This window comes from Chenopodium quinoa, unplaced genomic scaffold (genome assembly GCF_001683475.1).
Source record: "Chenopodium quinoa cultivar QQ74 unplaced genomic scaffold, ASM168347v1, whole genome shotgun sequence".
Taxonomy (NCBI): Eukaryota; Viridiplantae; Streptophyta; class Magnoliopsida; order Caryophyllales; family Amaranthaceae; genus Chenopodium; species Chenopodium quinoa.
The window spans coordinates 2,557,992-2,568,756 of NW_018743813.1; the positions used below are offsets into that span (position 1 = coordinate 2,557,992).

The window sequence follows — 10,765 nt, forward strand, 5'->3', positions numbered from 1 at the left end:
GTCCCGGCTGCTTTATCCTTTGGATAAGGAGTGGGCTGCCGATCTTTGACTGACTTCCCCTTTTCCAGAGGAGTCTTCTTGGCCGACTGACCTCTACTTGGGCCAACCCGGCTCTAGGTGACCAGCTCTTTAATTTCACCCTTGAAACTTGTGATGAACCTCATGAGCTCGTCTCGGGTGACAGGCGCTGATCCAGCTGCCGTTTGGGTTTCCCCTTCCGGCTGCCCAGGGGGTCTACTTGCACCCGCCTGGGAGGCACCCCGCTCCAGAGTCTCTCTAGGCCAGATGCGCTTGATCCTGAGAGAGCCGTCTTCGGCTGTAAAGGTGTCGACCTGAGGATCTTCATCCTCCTGGTCTGTAAAGACTTTTGGGTCTTCGGCCAGACGGTTAGGGGGTGGTACAGACTCTTGAACCATCTTCGAGGTACTCTCCCCCCACAAACGACACCAAATGTTTTGGGTGTTTTTGTCCCTCGGGAGAGTTACAACACGAAGACTGATCCGGGGTGAGCTGTACCTGCAAAACAAACGGAGACACCAGTTGGGTGGCGCTCCTCCTCCGACGCACAAGTTAGAAAACTTGAAGGGAGAAAAAGGTGCGGAAATTTAGGTAGGGATCTGCTCGGATTCCAATCTCATGATGTCTCTAACAAAGAGTAAATGTGTAATAAATGATAAAACGTGCCCTCAAAAAGAGGGACATCTCCCTATTTATAGGGTCTTTGGGATTTTTGCCCCTGATTAGGTCACTGAACCCTAATCATTGGTGGGTTGCGCCGCTTTGCGGCTTTCTCGGGATTTGGGCCTGAAGGCCGCCTTTTCCCATTATTTTCTGGAGTGACACGTGTTAAGAAGAGATTGGTCCACTTTAGGACATCCTGAGGCTGACACGTGTTATCTGCTGATTGGACCACGTGGCGGGGTAAAATTACCCTAAACACAATCCAATTCTCTTGGCAGAAGAAGACATGGAGAAAACAACCTTCATAACACCATGGGGTACCTACTACTACACCGTAATGCCATTCAGGTTGAAAAACTAGGGTGCTACTTACCAACGAGCAGCGACTGCCTTGCTCCATGACATGATGCATAAAGAAGTTGAAGTATATGAGGACGATATGATTGTGAAGTCAAAAGATCGCCCAGGCCATCAAGTAGCCTTGAGAAAATTCTTTGAAAGGCTAAGGAAATATAACATGAGGTTGAACCCATCCAAGTGTTCTTTTGGAGTTACCTCAGGCAAGCTTTTGGGTCACGTCATAAGCTTTAAAGGAATAGAGATAGACCTAACCAAGATCAGGTCAATCATGCCAATGCCACTGCTCAAAACCGTGAAGCAAATTCGAGGATTTATTGGCCGATAGCAATACATAAGTAGGTTCATATACAAATTGACAACAATATGTGAACCAATATTCAAGAAGCTTAAAAAGAATGTACCTGTAATATGGGATGATGAGTGTCAAAAAGCCTTTGAAAATATCAAAGCCTATCTTGCAAATCCTCCTGTATTAGCACCAGCACTTCTAGGAATACCTCTTAGGTTGTACTAAACAGTCACCAAAGAAACAATGGGAGCCATGCTTGCACAAGAGGTAGAAGGTAAAGAAAATGCAATCTACTATCTAAGTAAAAATTGCTCGAGTATGAAGTACGCTATACAACACTTGAGAAATTGTGCCTCGCATTAGTGTGGGCCACAACCAAGTTAAGACATTATATGCTCGTGCATACATTCTTCGTAGTTTCCCGAATGGATCCACTCAAGTATTTATTCGAGAAGTCTAAACTCAATGGGCGCAAATCAAAATGGATAGTCAACTTAGCCCAGTTCCATTGCTTCAAAAAACTATCCAATATAAGATCGCTAATACACGACAATGAGTTTCAAGACGAAGACTTGATGGTCACAAAAGATTATACTTGGACCTTATACTTCGATGGAGACTCAAACCGAAAGGGATGTGGCGTTGGAGTATTACTAGTATCACCTAAAGAAGAGCATGTTCCAATCTCTATAAAGCTAGATTTCGACGTTACCAACAACGCTGCCGAATACGAAGCATGCGTGATAGGCCTTGAAACAGCTTTGGCATTGGGAGTGAAGAAATTACAAATATTCGGGGACTCTTCGTTGATCATCAACCATATTTCTAAGAGATGGAAAGTAAGGAGCGAAAGTCTAGCCCCTTACCAAACTTATCTGGAAACTCTCACCAATCAGTTAGAAAAGGTAGAATACACATATCTACCTAGAGAGGAAAATCAATTTGGTATGCCTTGGCACGACTAGCCTCAATGGTTAGGATTCCTGTGGAAATCGAGCAAATACCTCTAACTATAGAAAAAAGGCATAAACCGGCATATATTCAAGCTATAGAAGAACATGAAGTGATCCAAGAAGAAGAAGAAGAAGAAGAAGAAGAAGAAGAAGAAGAAGAAGAAGAAGAAGAAGAAGAAGAAGAAGAAGAAGAAGAAGAAGAAGAAGAAGAAGAAGAAGAAGAAGAAGAAGAAGAAGAAGAAGAAGAAGAAGAAGAAGAAGAAGAAGAGTTACATAAAAGGGTACCTAAGGGTCGAGCTCTCTTATGTGTAGGTAAAAAGGATGCTTAAAGAGCAATGAGAATAGTCCACGAAGGCATTTGTGGAACTCACGTAAATGGAAAAATGCTAGTCAAAAAAATAATGCGAGAAGGATACTATTAGACTACCATGAATAGGGAATGCCATTAATATGTAAAAAGATGCCCTAAGTGCCTAGCTGCGCCAGCACATTTGTCTAGGGATTGTCATCAATATGTAAAAAGATGCCCTAAGTGCCTATCAATAGGGTGTGCGCCCGCACAACAGCCTCACAACATCCCGCGCATAACAGTTTGCTTGGCTCCTTGAAATCCTCTTTTTTTCGGCACAAAATACCTATAAAACAAAAGCATGGAAATCAAAATAAAGAGAAGGCGAGAAGACTAAGAAAAGGGAAGATAAAGCTAGTAAAAAATGCTTAGAAAAAGGGCCAAACAAGTGCAAATGAGGGGAGAATCCTTAGAGAAAAAGGATAAAAGAGTGCCATAAATGCCACTTATCAAAATCCCCCACACTTGCCTCTTGCTTGTCCTCAAGCAAGGAAAACTGAACAAAAAGACAAACACAACAAACATAACATGACAAGATATTAGCAAAACCAATCCAGCCTCAAGGTAATGAAATGCTCCATTTAGACTCACATGCAAATAAATGCACCAAAGAATACTTATCTTTCTCAATTCAAAGAGGGAAAACAAGTTCTAAGATGCTCAAGGTTAAAAAAGGCAAACCTAAGCTAAGCATAGAGAAATAATGATTTCATTCTTTGCCCTAGCCCCAACCAAGACGGTCCGCGTTTTCTCCACTAGCTTCAATTCATCCCCTAGCTAGCTCCTCATGATTCCTTGAGGAAACCGGAAAAAGAAATTTTGATGTTGAATCATAAGGTCATCCCGACATCTCAACTATGCATACTCTCTCCATAGGGTTGAAATCTACCTCCCTCCACCGCTCTTTGACCACGCCACTCTAAAATCCAAGGGTCTTAAGTAGGGTGGTAATGTCATGGCTGGGGTTGGGAAAGAATTTGAAAATATTGGTGGAAATTCCTAATTAAAGCATAAGAGTGGTCATCTCTCAAGAACATTCTAAGAATTGAACCTATTCTCAAACTTACAACCTTTCAAAACAAACCACACCACATTACTTCAATCTTTTTCATATATTTTTTTTCACTGTTTTTTTTCCATGGTTTTCATGAGTTTCAAATTTCTTGCCAAAACTTTTAGCATACTCTTTTCATGAATAATCTTTCAAAACCTTGAACAAAATTACACAACTTTCTTGCTCAATTTCAACATTATCAAACTCGAACCTCACAAGCCAATGCTTCACTAAATATAAGGGTTGGTAGAACATAGGCCGATAGGTTTGTCATATGGCTAAGTCAAGAAAGGAGAAATAAGGCTCAATTTGGTTAGAAAGTGGGTGAATGTTAAAATGAAAACCAAATTTGTAACAAAACACAAAGGAAACAAAGAAAAATGAGAAGAAATGCCCTCTTCCTCCTCTAGAGTTATATGGTCACGATCTTGGGAACTAGACGCCAACACAAAGATTAAGATATGCATAGTCAAGGATCCTAAATGTCTCTCACAAGAATGATGAAGGCTAGAACAAATGACACTCACACGGGATAAGAAATATAGAAAATACCAACCAGGGGAATCCTATCCACCATAGAGAGCAACACCATCTTACCACTTTCCCGTGAACTAGGGGTTCAAACGTCCTCAAAATTTCTATACCGGGCTACCTTAGCTTACAATGTGTCTAATTCAACACAAAGCATTCTCAAAACGTGTAAACCCTCATCAACTAGGAAGATAAGCATTCAAAGACACATCGTCAAGAGAGGCAAACCAATCCAAAAGAGTGACCAAATTACAAATCAAAAATCAATTCAAATTGTCATAATTATGCTTGTAACACAAAAAGGGGAAAACAAAACAAAAGAAAGAGGAAGAAATAAAAAAGGTTCATATACGAGGCATATAATCCAATTAAATCCCAATCGTCAAACAAGTGATCGTTCGATAACAACATCAACGATCCCACGTTCCATAGAATCAAAAGCAAACATCCTCGAACCATTCAATTTCATCCTAAGCTAAACCTAAGCTAAACACCCAAAGAAAAAAAAATTAAAGAGAGGAAAGGTCTCACCTAACGCCGCTTGAAATGAAGACAAGATAAATTATGCAATCTCACTAAGGGGGCTCGATTTGCCCCTTAACTTCCTTTATCTCCATTTCCAAGCTTGAAAAGTGAGCCAAATCGAAAGAAACGACTAAGATAAAGCAAAAATAAATAAAAAAGTTAAAAGTCAAAGAAAGTAACTAAGACTTTAAACAAAATGAAGAAATAGAAATAAAATAACAAACTAAAAAAATTTGGATTAAGGGAAATTTGGACTATCGGGTGTTTGGATTTTTCTTCATAAGAGCGCCATAACCTGCACAAACACTAGAAAATTCATTAATAAAAGCTCATCAAAATCATCCAGCGACATCATCATCGCAATCAACGAGATAAATCAACATCAAAACATGATAAAGCCAACCGAACCATGAGAGCTCTACCACCTATAGTGAAATCCCCCTCACACTAGCATGATGACAAGCCTTCCCCTACACTATAAAAAAAACATCCCTTCGCTTCTTACACACCCCTACACTAAAACAATGCACCGTCTACGGTGCGCCAAATTAAAACATTGGGAGGGGGCAAAGGGGAGAAATAAAGAACAAGGGGGGGCTAGTGGCCACTAGGGCCGGCTTCTTCATCATCTCCCTCATCCTCGGTGTCGTAAGAGAAAATGTCCAGAGGGATGCCGTGTGGGTCCCAACCACCGGTGAAACCCGGAGGCCAACCATAGTGACCTCAAAAGAGGTCTTGTTGCCATTGAGGCAATGAGTCGAAAGGGGCGGGAAGCTGAAGAGGGGAAATATGGATAGTTGGGGTCACCCCTAAAATCGCTCCCCCCGGGGCACGTTAATCGTACCCGATTTCCGTCGGATAGTCAACCCGGGAAACAGCGTGGGAGTAGGGCCCTTCCACTAAGGGACCGGGCCTTGTTAGGGTGGCCAATAGGGGTAATTGACCGGGGGGGTGACCTCACTCCTATCCACGGCCCACCATAGAGAGCTTGGGTTTGCATAAACATACCCTGTTGGTTCTTCATCAAGCTCTGCATGCCAAGTTGCATGCTCATCATTTGTTGAACAAGGCTACTCATGCCTTGATGTTTTTAATTATGATGTTGTTGTTGATGTTGTTGTTGTTGTTGCTCGACTACCATATTCCTTGCGCTACCCAAAGTAGTGGGTAACACACCATTGTCTCGCGAAATTTTCCATACATTCCTAGCGTTCCGCTCCAAGGATGTACGGCTGGGGTAAGGCAAGATACAATGGTGCTCGCGGTCAATAATCCAAGCATGAAAATTGTTGGCATCTGAAGTTCCTTGGAGGAACCCCGACCTTCTCATTTGTTGTATGTCAATCAATAGATCTTTGTCGGACCCAATTTGAGTGCATGAGGGGAAGAAGCGTTCATAGTTAAATTTCTTAGCAATCCTTGTAATCATCCCACCAAGGGAAATTTCTCGCGTCTTGTGACCCGACTTGATTTCCTCGCAGCACATGACGAACCCGTACCCCATGTTGAGCTGCCCTTTCAACTCCTCCCTAGTGGCAACCCACAAAGTAAAGAGCTCTTCATGCGAGAGCTTACTCAAGTCTTGCTTGCTAAACACCGCAAACCCCAGAATGCTGTGAAGAATACGGAGCACAGGTTGTATAATATGGTTGGCCACCAAATACCTAGTGTTAAACTCTTCAAAATCGGTAATCGTTTGCCACCATCGAAATGCATCGTACTCTGGGAATATGCTCAATGAAGGGGCAAGGAGGTCCGCCTCGGGTTTCCAATCCAATAATGTGTTGAGATCACTAAGAGTCATAGTGTGCTTGTTGTTGAACAGTTAGAAGGAAATTTGGAAGTCGTTGTTCCCATAAGGCTCCTTTTCAAATGAGGCCAAGAATTCAAAGGTGGGCTCTTTATATGTTCGAAATTGATGCTTGATGAACTCACACATCCCTAAGTTGTCAAGGAGCGACCTTATGTCATCGTCAATCCCCAAAGCTCTCATGGAGCGTTGATCATAGTGTCTCGAGGGATTTAGCTTTTGTCCTTGAAAGTCATTAAAGAAAGTAGCATGGACCTTGTTCAAGAATCTCAATCGAGGGGGAAAATTTGGTCCTTGAGCTTGAGTACTTGGTTCTTCAACCCTTAACATGGGCTCCTTTCTACTCTTCCTTTTGCTCATTGTGGTCTCAAGAAATACAAACAACCAAACCAAAAGAGAACTCCCTTCGAACTAATAAATAATTGAAACAAGACAACAACAACCCAAGCCTTAACAATCTGCAAAAAGGTTAGTACCAACAACTAACACACAAATATAGCTCCAAAAACAACTAGAATCAACAACAAAGCACTCAATCACAATACATTATGATAATAAGCAATTCTCATGACAATAGATGCATTATCATCAATACTAACACAAAATTGCTCAACTTAGTTTCATGAAAATAGCTTCCAAATCATTAATGTTAACAACAATGTCCCAAAATCACTAAATATTACACTAATAACCAACAAATCCTTAACAAAGAAAATCAAAATCACATGAAACTCACTCAAGCTAATCCATGCTTAATAGCTAAAAATTTTGCATAAACAAGTGAAACTAAGTAATAAAATAGCAAAATTTAGAGTTATACCACTTAGTAGAAGCTTGAACACTACTAAGAACCCCCAAGAACACCACCTTCAACTATGCTTGCACACCATGAAAATGGAGGATTTTGGGTATTTTGGAGAGAAAAAGTGGGTAAATTTTTGAGTGAAGTGAAATTTTTTGATGGAATTGAAGGAAAATCAATGGAATTTGTGATAAATGGGTGAAATTGGAAGGTTAAGGTTTGAGTTTGTGAGGAGATAGAAGAGAGCATGAAAAAAGAGTTGCGAAAATATGAGGAAAAAATGGGGATGAAGGGGTTAAAACCCGATTTTCCCAGCTCTGCGCGCCCGCACTGAAAGCTGCACGCTCGCACAGGGGTCGCGCACTAGGTCGCGTAGACTCACTGCCTCAATTCTCCAATTTTGAATAAAAGTGTGCGGGTTCTTACAATGCTTGCGCGCCCGCACACCTTTCCCTGCGCACCTGCACAGAGGTCGCGCATTAGGTCGCACAAACCTTCTGTCTCGATTCTCCTATTTTGAATTAAAGTGTACGAGTTCTAACAGTGCTTGCGCGCCCGCACACCTTTTCCTCCGCGCCCGCATAGAGGTCGCGCACTAGGTCGTGCAAACCTTCTGTCTCGAATCTCCAATTTTTAATTAAAGTGTGCAGGTTCTGACAGGGCTGTGCGCCCGCACACTTTACACTGCGCGCCCGCACAAAAGTCGCGCACAGGCTCGCGCAGAGTAAAATTCAATTTATTTCTCCTCTCATCTTCGATATAGAAAATCCTTTACTCCTTTATCATCTAAACACCTATCATCCAAAAAGGGAAAAATGAAATTCAAATTCAAATTCATAGAAGAAAGTGAAATCGGAATATTTAAAAAAATTATAGGAAGGAGTTAGAAACTCGGGTTGCCTCCCGAGAAGCGCCTCTTTATGAGGTCACTAGCTTGACCATGAGGAAAATTCTACAAGTGGGAGGCTTGGGATCCAAAGGATCAAGCATTATACATTCAATGATACCAACTTCTTCCTTGCAAAAGTAATGCTTTATACGATGACCATTAACCATAAACTTGTTACCATCCGCATCTAACTCAAAGGAGCCATAAGGAGTAGTCTTTGATATCACAAAAGGCCCTGACCATTTTGATTTGAGTTTACCTGAAAACAAAGAAGCCTTGAGTTGAAAAGCAATACCTTGTCTCCAACCTTAAAGTTCTTGTTTCGAATATGGTGGTCATGCCACTTTTTGGCCTTCTCCTTATATAACCATGAGCTCTCATAAGCATCATCTCTAAGCTCATCAAGTTCATTGAGCTTAAGCAATCTCTTCTCACCGGCCACCGATAAATCCATATTTAGCTCTTTGATGGCCCACCAAGCCTTGTATTCTAACTTAACCGACAAGTGACAAGACTTTCCATAATCCAACCTATGGGAGGTCGTGCCGATTAGAGTCTTGTACGCCGTCCTAAGAGCCCATACTGTGTCATCAAGTTTGAGAGACCAATATTTCCTTGATTTGTTCACCATCCTTTCAAGAAGATTTTTGATTTCACGATTTGAGACCTCGACTTGTCCTTGAGTTTGAGGGTGGTTAGGTAATCCAACCTTGTGATGAACGCCATACCTCTTGAGAAGAGCTTCAAATTGCTTATTGGCGAAATGGGAGCCTCCATCACTAATTAGCACCCTTGGAACTGCAAACCTAGGAAAAATGATCTTCTTTAGAAGCTTAAGCATAACCTTGTGATCATTGGTAGGTGAGGTTATAGCTTCAATCCATTTTGTCACATAATCAACCGCTACCAAGATATATATATATTTCCACAAGAAGAAACGAAAGGCCCCATAAAATCCAACCCCCAAACATCGAAGGGTTTAACTTCTAAAAAACTTTGTTCGGGCATTTTGTCCCTCTTGGTAATGCCTCCGCACCTTTGACATCTATCACATTACGCAACGAATTGGTGGGTATCTCTATGCATTGTCGGCGACCGCAATAAAGATTGAGAGATTTTTGCCACTGTTTTGTAAACACCACCATGTCCTCCACATGGTAGTGAGTGGCAATGCTCAAGAACTCCTTGAATTTCATGATCTAGAATACACTTCCGATAAAGGCCATCTCCACATTGCTTGAATAGGTATGGGTCATTCCAAAAGTACCTTCTCACTTCCTTGAAAAACTTCTTCTTTTGTTGAGAAGAATACTCCGGGGGAACGACTTCGTACGCAAGATAGTTGGCTATATCCGCGTACCAAGGGGTAGAAGTTGACACCAAAGCCATGAGAGCTTTGAATCCTATCTCATCATTGATCGGTACATCCTCCTTGTTCTCAAAAGGTAGCCTAGACAAATGATCCACTACATAGTTCTCCGCTCCCTTTTTGTCCCTCATTTCCATGTGAAAGTCTTGGAGATAGAGAACCCAACGGATCAAGCGAGGATTTTCTTATTTCTTGGTCATGAGATATCGCACCGCGATGTGATTCGTGTACACAATAACTTTTGAGCATATTAGATAGGACCGAAACTTATCGAATGAAAACACTACCACTAGCATCTCTTTCTCCATTATTGTGTAATTCTTTTGAGCCTCATCTAGAGTCCTACTTGCATTGTAGATAAAACATGATTTTCCTTGTTTCTTTTGACCAAGAACTGCACCTACTTCAAAGTCACTAGCATCGCACATTAGCTCAAAAGGCAAGCTCCAATCCGGAGCTTGCACAACGGGAAAAGAAATGAGGGCTTTCTTGAGCTTACAAAATGCCTCCAGGCAAGCCTCAATGAAGCTAAAAACAACCTCCTTTTTTAGTAATTCGGTCAATGGTTTGGCAATTGATGAAAAAACTTTGATAAACCTCTGGTAAAACCGGCATGCCCAACAAAAGCTCGTACCCTAGTGATGGAAGTAGGAGGGGGCAACTTTTCAATCACCGAAACTTTGGCCGGATCAAGCTCAATGCCATTTTTTGAAACCTTATGGCCGAGGAAAATGCCCTCCTCGACCATAAAATGACACTTTTCCCAATTTAAAACCAAACTCGTCTCTTGACCATAAAATGGCCATTATGCGTTGATAGAAGAGAAGAATCAGCATATTGTAATGCAATAGAGGAATTAAATGACATTGAAGGAGACAATCCTTGGTATGATCATATCCTCCAATATATTACTCATAGCACATATCCCGAAAATACTTTATCGAAAGACCAACGAGCCTTACGAACACTTGTGGCCCAATATGGTCTAATAAATGGTCAATTATGCAAAAAAGGACCTAATGGTCAAAGCTTACTATAAAAAGGCCAACCGGAAGCCACACGCCTTATGGAAAATACTCACAAAGGTGTTTGTGGACCTCACATGAATGGTAAAATGCTTTCAATAATAATTTCACGGAAAGGGTACTATTGG

General features: G+C 41.5%; 1 protein-coding gene across 1 annotated transcript; it reads right to left on the reverse strand.

Moving 5' to 3' along the window:
* Positions 1–8,466: 8,466 nt before the first annotated feature.
* On the reverse strand, positions 8,467–9,743 carry LOC110685453. The gene is made up of 2 exons (XM_021861979.1): positions 9,301–9,743; positions 8,467–9,049 (listed from the first exon to the last, which is right to left on the reverse strand). The coding sequence occupies exons 1-2, from the start codon at positions 9,741–9,743 to the stop codon at positions 8,467–8,469; spliced, it is 1,026 nt and encodes a 341-aa protein (XP_021717671.1).
* Between the last annotated feature and the right edge of the window lie 1,022 nt (positions 9,744–10,765).

Coding starts and splice junctions, on each gene's coding strand:
- LOC110685453 (XM_021861979.1), bottom strand. CDS start 9,743: ATGAGGGACAAAAAGGGAGCGGAGAACTATGTAGTGGATCATTTGTCT. Junction 9,050..9,300: donor GATACCCACCAATTCGTTGC/GTAATGTGATAG, acceptor CATTTTTCCTAG/GTTTGCAGTTCCAAGGGTGC.